This window comes from Gadus morhua, chromosome 7 (assembly GCF_902167405.1).
Source record: "Gadus morhua chromosome 7, gadMor3.0, whole genome shotgun sequence".
Classification (NCBI taxonomy): domain Eukaryota; kingdom Metazoa; phylum Chordata; class Actinopteri; order Gadiformes; family Gadidae; genus Gadus; species Gadus morhua.
In genome coordinates this window covers 21192970-21215791 of record NC_044054.1, presented here as the reverse complement: position 1 = coordinate 21215791, position 22822 = coordinate 21192970, and the positions used below count along the sequence as shown (strand labels likewise).

General features: G+C 40.7%; 1 protein-coding gene across 4 annotated transcripts in view; it reads left to right on the top strand.

The window, feature by feature from the left end:
- ntm (neurotrimin) overlaps positions 1 to 22822 on the top strand; it is a 273608-nt gene that overhangs the window by 223233 nt on the left and 27553 nt on the right. For all 4 annotated transcript variants that reach the window (XM_030361949.1, XM_030361950.1, XM_030361948.1 and 1 more), the window contains one exon: positions 10824 to 11056. In XM_030361949.1, coding sequence (XP_030217809.1) covers positions 10824 to 11056 — 233 coding nt within the window. The remainder of the gene's footprint in view (positions 1 to 10823; positions 11057 to 22822) is intronic.

The window sequence follows — 22822 nt, the reverse complement described above, 5'->3', positions numbered from 1 at the left end:
CTCAACCCGGCATCGGTCAGCCCCAAGCCTCCCATGATCAATGCAGGGGAAACGGAGCGTCTATTATTTATAGGATCGCCAGGCCATTAGACCCAACTATCCACTTAGCCTTTTGCCACGGACAGCTCCTGGTTGCAAACGTGGAAATGAGTGGAGATTGAGCGGGCGGCCTTTATTGGCTGGCTGGTTTCCCTCCATGACCCCTAGTCCCCCCCTCTCATGCTCATGTACTTTTTTAGGAAACTTGCCATAGGAGTGACTGAACACTAACTTTGTACTCCTAAACTGGGATCATAATTTGCTAAACACGCATTGGTAATGACATGCATTTAATCTCCGCAAACTAAGTGTTCTTTAATTGATAATTGGATGTCATGAATAGGCTGGTTATACAGTTAGTTGTTGGAGTGTAGCAACTGTGCAATTTTCTGGTGGGGTTACTAATTAATGACAACACACCAGGAATAATGATTGTATTTCGTTTTTGTCTGTTCAAGTCATAGAAACCAAACTAACTGGGTCGAAAGCAATGCCTGTAACGATTTTGGTTACATCCTGTCCGATATGTGAATCCCGCTCTCCTGTGGTTAACATCTAGAAACAACATTGTTATTATTTTCTCAAATGATATGGACGAGGGATGTTATGTTCTTTAACATAGTATTCTCCATGAATACAAAGACTTTCTAATTTGTGTGCCCCAGAATGATTGAGTCTCAACAGATCATGGGGTTTCTCAAACCCTCAGAGTGCAAAAGCTTTCCTCTATGTGTCTCCTGAAAGGCATGACTCGAGGCAAAGTAACCGTTTTGCATAAATTCATAGTCGAATCTCACAACACTTTTTTCCCTTTAGCGTATGCACATAAATGGAGTGAGCAACCTTGGTGAATCAGCCTCTCTTCAAAATGTTCCGCAAATTATCAGCAAATTTTGCCATGATTTGCCGAGTAAATGTATTTATTTTTAAAATTACTGTTTCCCCCAATGTTTCTGTGCTTAAGTAAGGACAAAACCCATTTCGTGTTCAGGTTATTCTTTGTTGTGCACCAGAGAGTGAATTTGTTCCCACATGTAAACAACAGTGTATAAACAACAGGAAAACATGACATTTAAACAGAACAATTGTTAAAGACGCCCATGGCCACGGGGCACCAAGTGTTTTTATTTCTTCTTAACATTATAACATTATGCTTTAACTATTATGATCACATTATATTATTTATATTTTTTTCCTTAAAAGGAACCTGTGTGTCTGTGTGTGAGTGTGAGCGTGAGCGTGTGTGTGTGTCCAATTCTTCCTTTCTACCTACAATTGCGGGTTTGGGCAATTGTATTGTAATTGCAGAAACCCGCATGTTTGAGGAGTATTTTTTCACAATGCAATAAATGCATACTGCGTGGTTGTTTAAGGTAGCATGGATCGCATCTGTCTGAAGACTGACAACAAAAAGCATCAGTCAGTTTAGACTCAGACTACATGCTTCTCCAGTCTATGTGCCTCTCTCCAGTGTTTGAAGCATTCAAGACGCCACAAAACTATAAAACACAAAGCTGTATACACAGTAACAGGTGCACAACAGACAGAAAAACAATGGCCGGCGTGGATATACTGCATTTTGTCATCTGACGAGGCGAAGCCAACTCTCTTGTCACTCATCATCATTGTCACAGCTACAAGGTCGGCAAACAGTTTCAAAAGATGGAGGCACCTGTTCTAGACTGTTCTTTTCATTGAATTGTGTTGAACCTGCGTGGGACCTAGCAGTAAGGGGAATTAGAGAAAGATGTAACCCAGTTTAATTTAAGGAGATCATTCATTGAAAGCTGTTCCTTTGTTACACTGGAGCAATAGGTCAAAAAAAGTATACAAATATTTTAGAATTGGTTGATAATTCTTTCACTGAGTTGATCAAGTCTGATTCTCCTGCTTGTTCTCTTCACTAATCCATTTGTGGCTTTGTGGCTTTGACCGGTTCAAAGTTCATGCCATGCTGTTCAATGCACCACACCACTTATCCATTTGAATGGCTCCATTCATCGTCCATTTCCTACCTTGTAAGTTTCCTATGTGCAGGTGTGTTCAGCCCTTCTATTCCAATAACGCATATAACCCTGCTGTATAAAACCGATCTACTGTGAGAAAACGTGGTTATTTTACCATCCGTCACTCATGGTTTATGCACGGCCACTATGAGGGTGTGCTCTCATGGTGAATGGTCGTTTAGTAACCATTTAGCAACCAACAATGGAAACAATCCGACTTAATTGAGCGCCTTGCACTAGTCTGTGACCAGATCTCATTAATATTCAATATCATCTGTAGCATTTATTGTTATTAGCCATCTGCAAAGAATTGTTTTATTGCTTCGCTAAATGGTCACAATAAACCAGAAGAATATGCTTTATAAGCATTAACCAGGGATCACAGAGTATTGTGCAAATTACATTTTTACACTCAAAGAATGCCTGAACAATTATTATTTTCTCTCCTGAAACTTTTAATAGTTTTTAGCAGGCTCTCTCTGTATCATATTAGCCATCATGATAGTTGAAGGATTTGCCTATTGGTGGCATAAGTCCTTGCTAATGTCAAGGGCTTTTTGAGTATTTTGCCTTGCCTTTGTCCCAGAAAGGAAACTTTTAGCATAAGCAAATTCATACTATTTTTACAGACCAGATTTGAAACGGCTAACGCTGCTGTTCATGACTTTCAAGAATGACTCATAACAGCGATTAGAAGACAAAAGCGTGATAAAATTGTTTCCCCTTTCCTAGCTTAATTGCATGTTCTTCATATGAACTTGCAGTTAAATGTGCAAAAAAAGAAATGCATACAACACGAGAAGTATGGCACACTGTTTGGCCTGATGTGGAAGCTGAGAGAGAGAGAGTTGGGAAGAGAGTTAATATTATTCATAGCAGTGCTTCTCTCCCCGGCTTGGCTTTGTGTCTAGCTCAATTAAGCAAAGCTCATACACTTAGCCCGACACTGAGCCTCGATTATCATCACAGAGCCCACTGGCCACATCCCACCCGCTCTCCCCATTCACACTCTTGTCTCTCATTGCTGTGTACTTAATGGGAAAACAGAGGAGAGCGGCGAGTTCACAGCTAACTGGGTTAAATTGGGGGGAACATAGAATCACACTAGAAAACACTTGTTTGTATTGAGTCCAGTGACACCTCCCTTAAGGACATGATCCCGCTCTCCAAACACGTGTCCATACTCCCCAACCCCCAACCCTCATTTGAGGCTTCATTTTGAGTGCCAGGACCAGGGAGAACCGGCTCTGTCCGTGACATGCCTCTGACCTTAGCAGGCTTGGGGGGCAGATAAAGTGGAGCAGTGATGTAGTGCATTCATCTCCTTTATTTGACGGCGTGAGTGTTATGGGAGAGTATAATGGTCTAGGTTTTTGTTGGCTACTAGATTTTCTCCTGGATGCAGTTGTACCTTTTTTTATATATATATATATATATATATATATATATAGTGGTTGAATCTAGTGTGTGAGGTAAGGATGGGTTGCACACATGATTAAAACAGATTAATTCAGATCAAATCATTGTTTATATATACGTATTAATAATTAAAGAAAAAGGGGTTAAAGTGGACATTTTGAAGTACTTTTATTACCATTAAAACATATTCAAAACCATGTTTCTGAAATATAGAGGAAAGCAATGTGTGCCAATCCACCATCAGTAGTGTGATATCTCGACCTGAACTTACCAGCCCCTGAAAATAGGCTGTTAACAATGGGAATTCATTTCAAACAACTCTGTCCTGGTTGTCTAGTCTTCTGAACAGCGATTTCTGCTTCCTTTTTTTTGTTTTAATTGCAAAGTGGTTGTTCTTCTGCTTCTCTTTGTGCCATGTCCCCAACATCTTTGAATTGCTACTTCACGCTGCGCAAGTACTGTCGCTAGTGGTCTGGAGCATTTTATAGACCATTACATTGCATTACATTTATTTAGCTGATGCTTTTGTCCAAAGTGACTTACAATAAGTGCATTTGACAATAAGGATATACCATGAAAGTGCAAGAATCATTTAAAGGAATACAATTCATAAAATAAGCAAAGCCACTGCTTTTAAGTGCTACACTATTGAGACAAGAGATGGAGAATTTTATTTTTATTCATATTTTTTATGGGCCAAGATGCGGCACCAGGAAGTGCTTGGCTGAGGAGAATAACAAACTACGTTTCTGCTGGCTGAATTCATATCACGATCATCTTCTCAGTAGCGTCTTTATGTCTGTACCGAAAAACGACATGGCAAGTTTCAGCTTTCCACCGTCTGCAATATTCCTAAATCAACATATTTGTGCAAGGGCAAGGAAAAGTCGGATTTGTGCAATAGAACCCCTTTGAGGTAACAGTTTTCTCCCTGCCCGGTCTTTGGCTGCATCATCATGCTTTGGTGCAAGGGAGACTACCTGGTACAACTCTCGTGATTGATTTCAGATGAGAGTGCTGCTTTAGCTCCATTTCTAACCAAAAAAAGGCCTAACCTGAGCCTTTCCCTAAAGAGGGGCTGTCCTAGGTCCTGCTCCTTGGCCTTTGCTTAAACCTTTGATGAAACTGGGGCTCAACTTGCATTATAGTGCTTTCTTAAATGCAGGAGTTCTGAAATACGGCCCGTATACGAAACCTTTTCCTACCCTTTTCCCCACTATCTTTTTTGCCCAGAAACCTCCTTTATTGTGCCTTGATGGGGTTTCAGTGCATTGGGTGAGCCCAGTGCATGTAAATAGAAGTATATGGCTGTGGCAACATGATCTAGCACAGCAATCGTTTATGGCTCAATGGGCGAGAGCATTCAGCATCACCATGATGAGCTGACTGGCTGCGATAGTAGCGCTCCCTGGAACCAGTCCAGGCTTATATTTTACTACTATTTATTACTCCCGAGTGTGTTGGTGCTTAATCAACCTGCATAAACTAAATCTATGAGGGGAACGCTTTCACCTCCTCCAGCAAGTCACTGGGGCAAGGCTGCTATTAAATTGAAATAGCACTCACTGTATGAGTTCACATATGTATTTGCTCTAGCCTGCTGTAACTCAATCTATAATTATTATTTTTTGCCTCTTTCCATTTAACCTGAGCGCAGGCTTTCCATTGTGAGATACAGCCATCTTTGTTTGGTTAAACCAAATCAACAAGTTAGCTAGTGATATATTTAGCAAGCTACATAACATCAATTAACATACATTAGTATAACATCTGGGCCTTTTGTACAATGGACTTCTACACTTCATCTTAGGATCGTGTTTGGGCAGTACTGAGCTGGTTTAAATATTTTCATGTGAAGAACATGAAAGTGGATATGGTCACAGCACTCTGTCGACTGGCAGCATCCAATTGTACAGAAAGAAATGTCATGTATTTTTAAATACGTACACACATTAGTGTCAGAAAAGCCCAGGGGATATTTGAAGCAGTTGTTTGTTCAAGGCTGAGATTTCACCTCCTAATCTCAAATCTCCCGGTTTCACATCCTCCAGTCTCAAAGGGTTGTACATTAGTTTGGATTAAATTTTGTTTGCTGCTCTGTGCAGGAGTGATAAGGGCGCCGAGTATAGTGTGTAAAATATTTAGCTGTTCATTTTCTTTTTGTTGCACTCTGGAGGATTCCGCGAGCACAGCCAATGTGGAAGTTATATGAGGGCACATTTCAAAATGTCACAGCGCTTAAACCACCTTCTTTAATGGTTATATACAGGTGAGCCTGCAGTGTGCCCTGGAAACAAGAGTGGCTTAGAGCTAACATGCGATTACGTATGACATTGCAGCCGGAAGTGGCTGACACTTTTAGCGAGAAAATATCACTCACACTCACACTCATATACACATTAACATTTTATGCATATATCTGTATTATAAATGCAATGTATATTCTGTATGTTCATTTGTATGTATACATGTATGTAATTATTTTCATTAATGGACATTTTTCACATTATTGACATTATTTGACTGCATAGCATTTAAATGCCGTTGGCTGTTGTCAATGGGTGTGTTAATGGGTGTGGGTATTTAAGACGTTACACTGTTACATTGTTGCACAGAGCACACTGAAGAAGGCACATGCCGAAACATGTACCAACATAAACCATATTTATTCATAGTGCGGCCTTCCTCCTACTTTGCTTGATGCATATATTTACATGCATGATATGCTTCAGTTTCCCTTCATATCTAAATATATGCTTCCTGTCTAGAAGTTTTATTTATTCTATACAGTTCCTTATGCAACCAATAATTCTGTGCCCTATTTGAAACCCTTGCTTTATTATTTATAATAAATATATATTGTTAGTTGAGTTTTATTGCAGTGTTACTGAAAAATTGTCTCCAACTCTCATCGAATAATTAATCTATTTTATTCACCATTTCATTAGTTGGACTCTTTAAGGCACTGTTCCATCGACTTTGTTACCGAACCTCTTTTAATAAAACTAAGTCTCTGTTGACTTAGAGCCTCGGGAGCGGGGAGCTTTTTTTGAGTGCAAAATCTTTAATATATGGAGAAAGAATTTACATTTCCAAGACTGCACCTTATGGCGTTACCTTTCCTGTACAACCCAATGCATCTTCGACATCCCCGGTTATCCGAGTCAAAGGGTTTTAATGTGTCAAATGCACCGTATAACGGGGTCAATCTGAGCACTGAAGTGCCTTGTTACAGTGCAAATACAATTACCTAGAAGGCAAAGATTCATGAGAATATATAAACGACGTGTGTGTGTGTGTGTGTGTGTGTGTGTGTGTGTGTGTGTGTGTGTGTGTGTGTGTGTGTGTGTGTGTGTGTGTGTGTGTGTGTGTGTGTGTGTGTGTGTGTGTGTGTGTGTGTGAGATTGTACAATAGGATAATGATAATATTGAACAATTGTCTGTAGGCCCCTGCTCATCAGGCATAGCATCGTAATTGTCCCCGCCTGTGCACCTCTGTACCCGATGAACTTCTAATAAATGCTCTCAGGTTCTTTGTGATTACATTGTGTTGTTTTTTGTGAAGCGAAAGTGAAACCCAATGGTAAAGGTTGCGGGTTCATTTTGATCTCTTGCGGATCACCGGCGGTCTTGCGGTGGAGCGCAGTGGAGGTACAGCAGGAGAGACTTCGCTGCCTGCACATCTTGTCTTATCGGCAGAAATAGTACATCCGAGCACATTCAAGACTCACAATTTCCACCAGCAAGACGTGCATGTAGATGAGAAGGAAAAAAAAAACAATTTTATGTTCACTCTGCACACAGTTATTGAAGCACACAGAGTCTAGACGCTGGAATTTCCTGCGCTTTTTTCATGTGTTGAGTTTGATCACGTTTGCAGCACACATCCAATTTGGATCAAAGAATCGCCTTCCGTTCGCCGCTCGCTGTTGTGGGGATGCATGGATTGTGTGAGGATCCTGTGAGTATAGTGGGAGGATAATCAGGCCTTGTGTGCCTACTCACGCCATTGAACCTCCTGCCAGTGTAGACGGGTTTGTAATTGGCGAGAAACAGAAGTAATTACAGTTTTCCTATGAACACTAAAACGACAATCTATTAACTGTTGTATAACGAACCTCACAGACTTACTGTTAAAGATCAGAAAGGGATATCCTTTCGGTGTCTGTGTACTAGCAGGATGATATGGGGTCAGCTGTGATATGGTCCATGTATTACAAAGTGCTCCAGTCACAGTTGTTGCACTTCTGCTGTTGCAGCTCCGATGAAAATACAAAAAGGTCTGGTGAATCTCAACATAACAAGCATCTTTAGGCTGCATGTCAAATGTGACCTATGGGCTGCCTGTATTACGTATGATTGTTTGATTTTAATGATACACCCAGCTATACAAAACATGTTTTGGGTTAAAAATGTAATGTGGGTGGGTGGGTGGGGGTGTGTGTGTGTAATACAAATTACATAACACTAGAATTCTATTAACTTGGTCCAATTTTTTTATAGATATATTCTAATATTTTCTTTCATAGGTCATTTTCAAAATCATACATTGCGTAACCTTGTGTTGGGTAAGAATAAAAGAAGGTAGGAAGAGGGTACTTCACTAATGGGTTACAATGCTGTTAAGTGGAAAATTGTTGCAGAACCTTTTAAAGCAATGTTTTCTTGAGAGTAATTGCCTGGCAAGGACACAGGTAAACAATGTGTATTTTCTACTGCTGGCACAGGTGCCAATAACCTTTTAATTGAGTGCCCCCCCTAGCACATTTGGTCGCAGCCCTTTATTAGATGATTGCATAGGGGGTATTTTTCTATTTTGACCACCAGTACCTTGACATCTCTTTCCTCACGTACCATCTCTTCGAGCTCCTCCTCCTCCTATAACAAAAAACTATACCTATTGATAAAAACAGGCCGCTAATTGGCTGTTATTTTTTTTATCGTCAGTTTCTTCTTGCTGTGATTTCTTCTTCTTCTCTGGCGAAGCATCTAGAATAGCTTGTTACTTTGTATGCTCACGAATGACGCTAGTGCTGCGGTGCAATTCCTTTGAAACTTTGCACAATGTAGAAATCACCATTTTAGTTTCATGATCAAAGCAGTGTGTGTTCATTGGAACCTAAAGGGGTCGTGTTTCCAATGAGAATGCTCACACTGGCGGCGCCATACAGACCCGCTATACCTGCCAGCACTGCTCAAAACCTGGGTGCGCATCTCAGCACCAATACCATTCATTATATTCAACCCAGAACAGACAAGACCTAAAATCGTTTTTTTTCGGTGGGTTTGGTCTTCTTTAGTACGGGATGAAGGGGCTCTGTGGCTCAGAAATGAAATGTCTTCTTCACCACATGCCTATTTAAAAATGTTACATGGAGGCGTATCGCCACTATTAGATTGTGGTGTGTGTGTGTGTGTGTGTGTGTGTGTGTGTGTGTGTGTGTGTGTGTGTGTGTGTGTGTGTGTGTGTGTGTGTGTGTGTGTGTGTGTGTGTGTGTGTGTTCATCATGACTTCAAGAGGACACTATAAGGCAGGACGTTACAAAAGAAAAATACCTGCAGTCAGAGCAGAACAGAACATTTATTAACTGATTTGTCCGGCAGAAACATATCATTATACGCCTGTTTTCTTTCAAATATGGTTTTATTTCAAGAATGGTGATGAAATGGCAGAGATTACTATGTTGAAGATCAAATTACAACATATTCACTGCCCCTTTAAGTACTGTGTGACTTAAGTTTGGCATATACTTCCTTTATGTAGTTCTGTTGAGATGACTATTTTATATTATAAAGCAGACACTACAGTTTTGCTTGTGCCCATGCATGGATGGGCACCCAGGTTCTCGGAAATGCATTCAGGAAATTTCTGGGAAAAATGTCCATGTACAAAAACATTAGCAATGAACATCACATAAGGAGTCCAAGGTTAACAGTGAATGGATCACTGAGTAACTGCTTCCACTACGGTCCATTACTCTACAATACTTTTTTGTATCAATCGATTTTCAACACGCCGGCATTCATGCACCGAGACACACATACACACATAGCGGACAAAACTCCCTTTGCTCAGTCACTCTACGTTTCGCCCTTTTCTCGATCATCATGCCAAAAATGCCCCTCGGATACCGTTGACCCTCCCCGGTGCCGCTGAAGTGGAAGAGACTGATACCACCGCCAGAGCTGTGACAGCACAAATGGAGCCAAGAGCCTCTCGGCCGCAAAGTTGTTGTTGTCCTCTCCTTCTATCAACGTGCCATTCTGACCCCCGTTGATGTGGTGGATCGCATTCAGAGCGACCTTTGCTCTGTGAACCCCCAACCATCCACACATAGGGACATATAAAAGAAAAAACTACTTTGGATAAGTATTATTATTTTAGGAAATAACACTGCCTGTTTTCAGGAGGGCGGGTTGAAGTTTATTGTTGGACTACAGAGGTTACAACAGCCGAGTTGCCATCGGGGATTTCTCGGCAATGTGTGTTTTTTGGTTGTTACCTGAACACAGCATTTGTGGTGGACTGTTGTGTTTGCCATGAAAACCTTAAGAAACCAGCTCCTGTATCACTGGAAAGTTATTGGGATTTTTAATTTTGCAAAACGTTGAAGCCAAATTTACACCTTTCTACCAGGCAATGATATCGGGGAACAATAAAGAACGGACCAACGCTGAATCTGAAGCATTAACATTTTATTCTTACTAATTGGCAGTATTTGGGTGGTAAAATGAGATGATTAAGATTGTTTAGGTTGTGAACAATAACATTTAATTGTTGTGTGACTGAAAACAGAATAAAAAGTGGAGAATAAAATGGAAAAGCCTAAAGAAGCTGTGAAGTAAAAATGCAAATCATATCTGTGTGAATAATAGTCCTCTGGCTTATTTCGTAAAAAAAATTGTTGGGGCTATTTTCCAAGTGCACTGGTTAGTGTCATGCATAAACATGTTTGGGCTTGGTGTATACAATTATTCTATTGACTGATCGTTTTGTAAACTATGTTGGCAGTGTCGGTCGGTGAGGCTGCTCAAACCAGCCATCATCCCCACACATTCCCACAACTATGTACCCTTTTCAGTACAGTATACAGTATCTGTCCTTTTATCATGTGTCAATGTTTTAACATATATTCCTACAGATTTTTCTTTGTGGCATACATATAAAATGAGGTTGTGCTGAAGCATGACCCATACATCCCTTTATCTATGCATGGTGTTTTTAATTTCCAGCTAGTTCGCATCGTTCTGGGCAGTTCTCCCCGGATGTATCGTGGTAGTTCTTCCCACATAGTTACTCTCCGTCATCATCATCATAAACCTTTAGTGTTTTTTTTTCCCTTCACCTTTGTGCTGCAGGTGTCCTCAGGGTGACATCGTCACACACACAGCCTGGCTGAACCGCTCCAGCATACTGTACGCCGGGGAGGACAAGTGGTCCGTGGACCCCCGGGTCAGCCTGGTCATCCTGAACCAGGACGAGTTCACCATCAAGATCGTGGACGTGGACATGACGGACGAGGGGCCGTACGTGTGCGCCGTGCAGACCAGCAGCCGGCCGCGCACCACCTCTGTGCACATCCTCGTGCAAGGTAACACACCCACGCGCACGTGCGCGCGAGATCACTCTCGCTCTCTCTCGCTCGCTCTCGCTCTCGCTCTCGCTCTCGCTCTCGCTCTCTCTCTCCTCACTCTTGTTTTTCTCTCTTGCTAGCTCTCGTTCTTTCTCGCTCTCTCGGTACCTCTCATTCTCTCTCTCTCCCGCTACCTCTCTTTTGCTAACACTCACTCTCTCATTCTCTCTCTCTCTTGCTACCTCTTATTCTCTCTCTCTCTCTGTAACTCTCATTCTCACTCTCTCACGCTACCTCTCATTCTCTCTCTCTCCCGCTACCTCTCTCTTTCTAACACTCACTCTCTCTCTTGCTACCTCTTATTCTCTCTCTCTCTCGGTCACTCTCATTCTCACTCTCTCACGCTTCCTCTCATTCTCTCTCTCTCCCGCTACCTCTCTCTTGCTAACACTCACTCTCTCGTTCTCACTCTCTCTCTCTAGCTTTAAAGGGGCTTTGTTTGTCTTACTGTGGTGCCGGTTCTTTTCAGGGAGATGTATCGCCGTAATAACATGTTGTTCCTCTAACAATGTGTCTAAAACAGAATTGTAAGTTGGATCATATTTGTAAAAAAATACTCCTGTTAATCGACTTGTCAATTTTGCCATTACCAGAGTTGCACAAGAGGGTGTTTTGGGTCCCTTTCTTTCCAAGTCACTGTGTCCTTAGTGAATATGATTGATGGCGTGTCATTCCCTAGCCTCAGCACATGAGGGCACAGCAGAACAAACGCCGACTGCTGATGAATGCAGGTTTACATACAATGGTCCGCAAAGGCAGCAGAAAGGAGTTTGTTGTGAGAGAAATGCACCTGATTAAAATCTTTAATTTATCCAATTCCTCACAATCTCCTGTAGGGATTCTATCACTTTCCCTGGCTGTGAAATGAAGAACATTTTTAAATTAACCTAAAAAATTGAAAAACATCTTTCTTTCTATCTTCCTTTCTTAACCTTACGTAACCGAGGATAGCGCCATTGAAAGAGTGGAAAGATGTACAAGGAAAATAAAATCCCACACCATTGTTGCCGCAGGGCTTTTGTTGTATTTATGGTAGCTCTTATGTGTGTTTGGCCCTTAAAACTCATTATATACTTGCCCTTCTGTGCTGCTAATGTGCTACTAGAAGCATCTACAACTTGACAGTTGACCTTGTCAGGATGAGACCACTGGAAGGAGCAAATTACTCCTCGTGCACCAGACCTTTCTTGCTCATTCATACTCGTGTGTAGGCCGGAGCTATCACTGTAAGTGACAAGTTGCATGGACCTTGGTTAGCAGGCTGATTAGCGTTCACAATAACCCTGACCATAACCCTAGCTCAATAACACAAAAAATAAAATAAAATAAAACATAGTTCTCTTGCGTTGGAACATACTGCCATGTATTGGATCTTTTTTGTGTTCGACATTGAAGTTTATTTTTTGTCAATACAGATTCACACAAAGGAGAAGTGGGTGCACGCTTTTCTTATGCTTGGCTGGCCCCCTGCAGTGCAGAACAGTTTTAGCTCCTTCTGTTTACTTTCTAATTGATGTGTATTCTGAATCAAACATTCATTCAAATTCAAAACAAATACAATGTTTGCATTTACATACAGAATTATTGGCAATTAGCCATTGAGGCAAATTTACGCATTATGCTCTGGCAAAACACAAACAGTATGTGTCATTTACATATATTGTCCAGTTAGGTCTGGGCATATGGGGAAATCAAATATTGATATTTTTGACCAAATTCCTCAATATTGATTTTGTGACAATATTGTGGGAATGTCTTGGTGCTTTCACAAAATAGTTGCACAATACAAATTCTGGTAAATAATCATTTCCATTGTTGATAATGACTGAGTGGCAAATAAAATAACTGCCAGACCATCTCATATCAATAAATCAATCTAATATCAATATGTTGCCCAGCCCAGTGTATACCCACTAACAATGATAACTAGTTATCTTCAATTTATAAAATTGACAATATTGTAATATCGGGAAGGTGCAGTACCCCATCGTTCAACATGTTTTACAATAATGACTGCTCGTCAGGTATGTCCCAAACGCAGTTCACCAGCATACGTCACGTCTCAAAATATCCCCTTGGATGTATCATTAAAATGCTGGCTGTTTAGAAGGGTATCCTTCTAAACCAATGCAGGTCAGAAGCTGTGTCACCAGCTGAGCTTGAGGTTGATTGCACATGGACTGTATAAAAAGACTGATTAAAACAGACTTTCAATATGTGTAAATTAGTTGAAAATACTGAAAAAATTTCTTGCATCCCAACTAATATTCCATTTATACTACTTAAATGTATTTCTTAGACTGTATAATTATAAATTTCTGCAAAAATACACATATCTGACTGCTTATGTTTGGTCAAGTTTTCTAATTTATATTTGTCATTAGGCCTGCTCTTCTAAAATACATTGATCTCAAAAGTGCAGTTTATATTAATTAAAATAATGTGTTCTACTTTAAAATATTTATATTAGGGATGGAACGGTTCTAGAAAATAATTAGAACTGTTTGGTTGCTATTCACGTTTCGGGGAAAGTGTGTATTGTTCGGGTCACTGCATCAAAAAACAATTTCCACTAACATATTATTTTGGTGGTACCCTAACAAATTTGTTCCACCTCTTTTTTTGCAGCTTTGTCGCAGAATTGGCATATCCGTTGTCACGTCCACATCATGTACACTATTTTCTTTCTACCGCCAGCTTCTCAACATCTCTTTCCTCGTTCATTCACACGCCTCCTACGATATCAAAAACCTCTACCTACTAATAATAACAGGTGGCTAACAGGCTTCTAACTAATAGCAGGTTACCCAGTTATACTCCTGTTATGGAGTATATTACCATACCACCTTACATTGAAGCTCTGCTGTAACCGAGTCAGACTCGGACCAAGAGTGGATCCGAAAGCCACTAAATTCCTCCTCTTCATAGCGACAGCGACCTACTTTAAAATATTACATGGTGGTGCAGCACCCCTTTTACATTGAATTATAAAAAAAAGAAAGTGAATTTGTGTCATCTCCTGCTTTACCAAAACAAACAGAAACATGTAGTACTGAACTGAAAACCGTGACCCCCAAGACCGTTATACAAACCGAACCTTCAATTATGTGAACCGTGCCATTCCTCATATAAATACATATACATATTTATAAATACAAAACACAAAAAAAAGAACCCATTTTTGGTTGCCCTAGGTAGACGTGACAGTAAACACCCGTCCATTATACTAATACTTAGACCATGAGCTTGTTGACTGGGAATGTCAACTCTGTCAACACTATTTATATTTGCCATGCCGTTTGAGCTGTCCAATGCACTCCACTGAGCAGCTTCCCTGCCCTCCTTTCCCTCGCCTAGATTCCGTGCTGGGGACTTCAAACATGTTGGCTTGCCATAAGTCTACTTTCTTCTTTTAGCCCGAAGGCCTCTGCCACCAAGTTGGTCGGTGTTTGTGGGGGAGAGGAGCAGATGTTTGGTTTTGCGCCAATCGATGAGTAGAGGCAACAGCAGAAACCTTTTCTGCAAGAGTGTTTTTTTTCGTGAAGCAATGTGGTGAGAAGCGCAGTCTGTGTATATTTTGAAGTAACTGAGAACATGGCCTAGTGTTTTAGTTAAACTATATTATCTGGTAATGCATGCATTGTGATTAGAAAAAATAAACCATAAATAATACACTCAACATCCATGGCTTTGCAATAGGGGCACAGATATTACTGTAAGAGGCATTTATCTTATCTTAAAATATAAATGCTGGGTGGAAAATGCCTAAGTTATCAGATTCCAATCATCTGTAGAACAAGCAGTTGTGGGGGTGTACAGCTAGGTCACATGCAATGCGTAAGCCCACTTTTATCTTCCATCTGCCCCTCCGTAGCCTCCTGCTCCCTGACTTTATTAGACAGGGGAATCAGGGATTGAGTTTCCTCGCGCTGCGAATTCCAGGGAAACCAGCGGGCTTTAAGAGTTCAGCATGTGAGCGGACTCTGTCTCCATCTCCTGCTGTCCGATCATTCTTGTTGTTTAATTAAATCATGTATCCATCCGGGCCGGTTTCCCGGTTGAAACGTTTGGGAAGTGGTTCTGATAAATTGCGCATGCCGCTCAGAAAGCCCCTAACCTAAAAAAAAAAACACATGACCTGAATGTTGCAGCAAAAAAGTTATGAGCAAACTTTTTTTCCAAAATTTTGATTAATTAGTTTACACCAGGGAAAGAGGGATACGGGGTTTCAGATCCAGATTGCTGCGGTGATTACACGCTAATCCTTACGTGTAGTTGTCTAGTGATAAACTGTTACCTCTGTAATGGGTTACCTTTGCATATCCCCTTTTGTTTTTTCAACACGCACGCAGACACGAACGCAACGATGGCTCGATCTCAGCAGACGGTGTGAGCAGTGGGTGGGCTGGCTGGGTATGCTTCCAGAGCAGGTGTGCCTTGCCTGCGGGGGAGAGGGGGGGGGGGGGGGGGATAACGGATCTGCTCAACCTAGGTAGCGGGGTGAGAGCCAGAGATACCTTTCCAAACCCTCTATCTCTCTCTCTCACCTTCACCCGACCTCGCCCGCCCGCCTCGTTAGCATTCCCTCGTCGTAGAACAAAAATAAAGATGGACTTGGGAAGACACAAGGAGAGATAAAGCAAGGCGACTTTTGTCAGCTTTGAATAGCTGAGCCCCCGGTGTCTCGAATTAGACCTTCTTGGCGCTGCTCCTTTTTTGGGGGTTCCTGGTTCCCCCTGTACCGGTATCAGTCAGCCTCGGTACGAATTGGGCCACCTCAGCTGTCTCGTCATCTTCCAGGCATTTAAGATCACATCCGGTGCATGTGACAGCCCGGGCCTACACCAGCGCCATCCTTTTGCCAGGGACATTTCGCTCACTTTACTGCAAAAGTTGGCCGAATTGAGACAGAAGTACCTCGCTTTTTAGATTGGATATCGGAGCAAACGTTGTGAGGCAAGCTGCCTCAGCATTTAATTCCCTTGGATAGGAAAGAAATATTCAAAAGCTAGCAGGGAGGCTTTAGCCGAAGACATTTCATTAAACTGATAAACAATTGGGACGTTTCTGGACCCGAATGTGTGCTCCAAACACATATATTTTCTGCAAACCGTATTCATCTGGGATGAAAGTTTAGGATTTTTTTTCCTTTCAACATTAAAAAGAACACACTTTGATAGTTCAAATATAGTAGATTTCCGCTCCTCAGCAGATCCAGAATGCATAACTGGGATTTTGTAAAAGAAATATAGAAAAAGGACTTAAAAAATAAACCGGCAACAACAAAAATGGAAAGGTTATCTGCTGTTTTGGATGTCTGGCAGAATATGGAACTGTCTCGATCACCGCCTTGGTAACAACAAAGCAAGGAAATGATGGGTAGAATAAAGGACATGGAATAATAAAAGGTCATTCCAAAGTGGTAAACAGCTTATGCCATTTTAACACACTGCACACATTGTATCCGATCATGAGAATATTATGTGCCCCTTATCCTTTAATGTTAAAGATAGCAGTTGAACCCTCCCTCACCCTTTTCCTCAAGTCAAGATGAGTGTGGATCCGTTTTTTTGCTGGTTGTGTTTAGTCTTTAATATTTTGGTTCCAACATCTTTGCTTTTTGTCTGCATCTATGTTGCTCAAGGGGCATGTGAGCTTATGATCTGTCAGTGAAATCATCACACCACACACACGGCAACAGTAAAAGTCACTGCATAATTAATGTGATTCTAAAGCATATAGTATACACGTGTGAGTGCACACACACACACACACACACACACACACACACACACACACACACACACACACACACACACACACACACACACACACACACACACACACACTGTTCTCTCAAATAAACCTTTTCACACTGAATTCATAAATATAATCAATCATTGCATATTTTTAATGATTTTGTACTATTCGATTTCTAGTACTGAATCAGTGTATGCTGCTGAGCCTTAATGACTTTTTGCAGAAGGCCAGTAGCCTTGCCCTTTAGCACACCATAGCAGTAATGCTATTAACACGCTTAGGGGTTGTAACTGTCAGCACAGGCTGACACCAGCTCTGTTGCCGTGAGAATCCACCCATTTTTTAACATAAGCCATAGGCCCTCATTCAGGGGTACTATGCATATCACCACGATGGAACTTTTTTTTTAGTGGTTGCTCTGCTCACTAAGACGTTTTTAAGCCCAGAGCCCACAGACCATGAATTCCGCTTCTAATTTGTAGCACAACCCAAAAAAGCACTGGAATCATTTTGTTTTTAACGGGGCAAAGCACATGCAGAGCCGATGTAGTGGGGCTGTAATTTATTCTGCTCGCTTTGTCTATTTTGGACTTGAAAATGTACAGGCATTATTTTGTGTGTGTCCCGACATGACTTTGTGCTTTGGGCTTAAGTGTTTAGAATATAAATAAGAACAATGTTACAGGCAGTGCTCTTTGCCACCTTCTAGATTAAAGGGCAACTGTTTTCATTATTAGAATTGAATTTTTTTCCATAAGAAATGTATTCATTATATGTTCAGTTGTTTACACACAGACACGCACGCAAGCAGGCAAACGCCTAATTCCTTAAGCCATTTGGTTTAGAAATTTCAATCCTTCAAAGAGAAACTACAGCAGCCACAATACACAGCATTGGTATACATGACAGTTCTGTAAGGCAGTCGGAGTCAATGGACACATTGATGTCTCCCATTTGTCCCACCCTGCTATCTGTGGTTTGGATACATGATTCCACTCCATAGTTTCTTTCTTTCTACTTTTTGCTTGATCCAAACCTCTGACGAACTAGACATTTTTAGCGCCAACAGAACCGTAAAAAAGACATAATTCTCATGGTTTTCGCAATCTTGGAATTCCAACAGACAACCGGGTAGTCATTGGAAGGAGTTAACAACCTTTTTTATGCCCAATTAAAACTAGACTCATTGAGGCGGGCTTTCAACAAAGCTGATTAGCTATGGTGTAATTTGCACAAGCCTTATTTGATAGACATCATTTTGATGTCAAGTTTTAGACTGCTGCTTTTTGGAGTCTGCAATTCTTTATTTTATTTGTTTTACAAACAACCGTTTCTGTTAAGGGTGGAAAATGCATCTACTTGGTACTGCATATTCATCCATACATTTACCATACCAAATGAGCTACACGTCTTATTAAATAGTCATGATCAAAGTCTTTGTCATAATCAATTATCTGAATATTATTCTTTGCTAGCTTTGTCCCTACAGTAGACAAAATGGGTTCTGTTTGTTGTCGAATGTGTGTTGTTCATGGTTTCTCCTGCCCTTTCTTCTTGATTATATATAAAGACAGTATTTTATAAATTTCTTTGTTAAATATACACACATTTCATCACGCTTCAAGAGAGAACAGTGCACAGCTGAGTGAGTATCTTACAAATGTAATCACAGCAACAAAATCTCTTTCATCTTTCTTTCCCATCTTCCCAACCACGTCTCAAGGCAATTTAAGATGTTTCAGCAAAATAATCACACAACAAATATGATCAATATTTCATTACGTACCTTCCATACAACAGCTAATTGTGTTTGGTTTAAACTCAATGAAGATCCCAAATAATGGGACCAACCCAGAAACAATATGTTTTCTCTGCTTAACAATTCATTATTTTTATAAAAAAAGGCCTAAAAGGAAACATATTAGCACAGATAGGTGTGTGGCTTCAATTCCTTGCACCTGCTGAACTACTTGGTCGCTGTTGGAGTCTAAATTAATGTATGCATTTCCCCGGGTGTTGTTAAAGCCTGCCCTCACCTTGATTAATAGTTGGCATAATCGTAAGCCCACAAAATGTCTTTAGGCAATTGTGAGATGCCGTTGAAGGGTAATTGCTCAGCCCATTCTTATTTAAATTGCTCATTCAAAGTTAATGGATGGACATGTTTAAATTATGCCCTCACCGCCCCCTGCTGTAGCTTCTATCAATTAGGATTATTTACCAGCTTCCACTGTAACTGAACTACAGAGCTCGGCTAGTGTGTTTCAGAAGCTGGAATCCAGCAGTCCTGCTATGTTATAGACAAACTTGTGGGGGGGAGATGGCATGGGGGCCTGAGCCCGAAATCAAACCCTCTCAGCGGTTGAGTTACGACTTGGGATTTTAATAATTGTATTTCTGCATAGGCCAGTCTACAGTCCACAGTGCTGATTTGATACCTTTACAGACACATTTTTAAAGTTCATTCCTGCGGGCCGAGTTTGCGATTGTCAATTGCGTAATTACAGATCCCAGCCTCCAGCAACATGAGTGGATGAAACAAATGTGAAGCAAAATAAATTCGAAAACACCCTGTTCTCCCGATTTGAACTTGCCTGCCATCAGACTTTTGATGTTAAAGCTAGGGTAGGCATTTTGGAGAAGAAACAGCCAGAGTAAGCTATATTTCAAAAGTAATCCAACCGAAGAAGTCCTCCCTTCCAGCCTCCCTCCACAGCCCCTCCCCTAAAACACCTGACCTGCTACCTGGCTTTAAGAATAGGTCTGCACAATCTTTCAGAAGACCTGACATGTGCAATGAGTGCATGGGAAGACTGCACGCAGGTAGCCAGCAGGGGTGTGCGATATGGACAAAATCTTGGATCATTTTATGGGTCATTTCATATCTCTATACTGATATCATATCACAATAGCAAGTTGTCTGTTAATTGTATGAAAAACATGTCTTACCAAGAAAAACACCATGCCTCATTTTTTGATAATCCTGCCAACTAACCACAAACGAGAGCCACATTCTCTTTTCTCCTTTTCTTTTGAAATGACGTTGAGCAGTCAGAAATGAGAAAAAGAAAAACAAATTGGATATTCAACATTTGAAAGACTCAATAAAGTAAAGAACCCTCTGCCAAGAGTACTGCCAACAAACAAAGTAAGTTTATGAATTTAAAAAGTAAACATCACTAGTGTTCAGAAATGTCCAGTACTGCAGGCAGTAAACAAAATAAGTACCGTATATCTCGGCTCGTCCACAGGTGCGTTGGCATAGTGTCAGTGAACCCAGTGTTTCAGATGGAATGCAAACATCACATAAGATTCAAATATGTATTTTTATGGCTGAGCCTTCTAGGAAGGAGGGGGATATGTTACAAGCCACGCCGACTTTATGATACATTTTTAATACTTTGTGTATGAGCGTTATAATGAGCGATGGTGTACACACACCGTGGGGTTATACTGACCTTAACCCTACCTCGGACACGGGCATCAAAATAATCCGCTGCTCAGACAGAGCTCCAAACATCCACATGCACCGTAGCGTTATACCGAGAAGCCCAACCCTCTCTCCGACTCCATCATCAAAATCAACAAGCTTCACATATACGCACACTAAAGACTCTTTCAAACTCGTTGGAGATGGTCTTTTCTTTTCATCACTTCCCTTGTATGGAGATCACACCTTTTTACTCTTGTCCTGTCTCGGACTGTTGCCCTTTTGTTCTGTTTCACGTTCCTCCATGTTTGTTTTTGTATTCGACAAGCCCATGTAGTGAACGTGAAGCCGGGTCAGAATGACCTAAAATACTGCCGTGAAGTAAAATAGCTATACAAACGATAAAGGGAAATATCTATTGGTAGAATTTAATCTCTCGTCCCCCAATAAAACGGTCAAACCAAACAGCCCTAGTAACTGGGTAGGTACATAGACAGACGGAGAAGCCATCCAATCATTTCATTAGGAATGAATGAATTGATCAGACCCTGAATGAAATGATCGGACTGGCTTATTACAAGCCTGCAACAGCTGCGACTTGTTTTCCTTCTTTTTGTCTGAGTATTTGATGTATGATTGCTGTCGGAATGCAAAGAGAATTTCAACCAATATGCTCCTAAAGTAAATGGTTTACTCTAGATCTCATCCAAATTTTGATTTGTGAGTAGTTTGGAAGCTGCCATATGCAAACTGAAACGTGGAGAAGGGTTGGTATTTGTTGTTGGGGCCTTTTTAACAATTTCTTGGTGTAGAGAAATCTGTTGATGGCTAACAGTTATTTGCGTCATCTGGTTTACAAGAGGGCGGAACCTTTTGGTCGTTAACAAAGGCCTAATGTACTCTGTTGTGTTAAAGTATACAAAGAGGAAAGCAGTGGTTGCTGATATGATAACCCCACCACTACGGCTAATGGATAGATGCACATACTTCAGTTTGTTTACAGCCGTGTTGCTTGCAGTAAATGGACCCTTGGCTGTTGAAGTAGTGTGTAAGAGGTCTAGTTTACCGAGACACTCACTGCTGTTCCTCAAGTGTAGTGCGGGGGGGGGGGAATTTGCGTCGAGGGTTGGGCTTGAGGGACTTGCCGGGGACAGAACTTAGCGTCTTTGCTGGGGTTCAAGGAAGGATTAAGTGATTTAGTATTTTGTTTATCATCATAACTAGGACGAGTACAAAACAATGAAGGGCGTTTCAAAGCAAAAGAGCACATACATATGCATGGGGATAGAGTCCTCTTCTCTGAAGAAAATAGGGCCTTTTAATGTGAAAGAGTACACACAACTCTTTCAAGGTCGGTGTGACAAGCTAGCCACATTACATCGTTTATTTAGTTTGGCTGATTTAGGTTAAACACCTGGTCAGATGTCTACTATAACTTCAAAATATGACAAAAACGGCCATGTTTGCTCATAGAGTAGGAATTGGGAATATAGAAAATATACATTTCATTTTTGAATCCCCTGTAGTCATTACCCCTTTGTGATCCTTACTGTTAAAGCAGATCCTGAGAACAATTTATCTGCAGGATTTTGCTGCTCAATCTCTGTCTGAATTAATGAATTCATTTTTGGAGATATGTCAGAGAATGACTGGGTTGATAAGTGCTGTGCCCCCTTTTTTTGCACCATTGTAATGAAATAAATACACTCTGGTATTTATGGTATTATCAGGAAGGCCACCCAAAATCCCAAATGAAAAGTAAGAGTTGTCTGGAAACATGGCATGGAACTCAGTCTTTATTCATCAGATATGAATAGAGAAAGAAAAGCAGACACTTATTTATTGATATTTTATTAGAATATTTTTTGAATATTAAATAAAAAGTGATATAAATAACATATAACATATTTATCTTGGTAAAACATGTTTTGGTACAGGTTTTATACACAGCTTATATTTGCTCAGAATTTTGTGGTCTTTTCTATCCTTTTAGAAAAAGGTTGTTAACTCCTTCCAATGACTACCCGGTTGTCTGTTGGAATTCCAAGATCTTTTCTATTGAATTATTACACCAAATATGAAAAATAACAAGTTAAAAACATAATATGGGCACAGGAACATGGCAACTCAAAACATCTAAATCTAGGGACCTTGGGACCGAACTGTTGCTACCCTCCCAGAAAACCCCTCTCGATCCTCAAGAGTACCTGCGACACCATGGTTAATTAACTTATGGCCGTGCAATTTCCACAGTGGTGAATATGCTGCGATGTTTTCTCCTTCAAAACCAAAATCCTTGCCCCTACAGTGACAAATATGCTAATGATTAAACTGAATGTTGACCCGAAATGTATAAACACACGATAGGGATGAGGAGAAATGCCACAAAATTATAATCAAATACACGGTCCTCTGAGTGATTTATAGTGTGTTAGTCATTTCTGAGGGCTGGGCAGATTACTGCGTAATTCACTTTGGATATATTGTCCAAACGATATCTCAAAAACACCTTTTTTGCTCGGTAGCACTATATA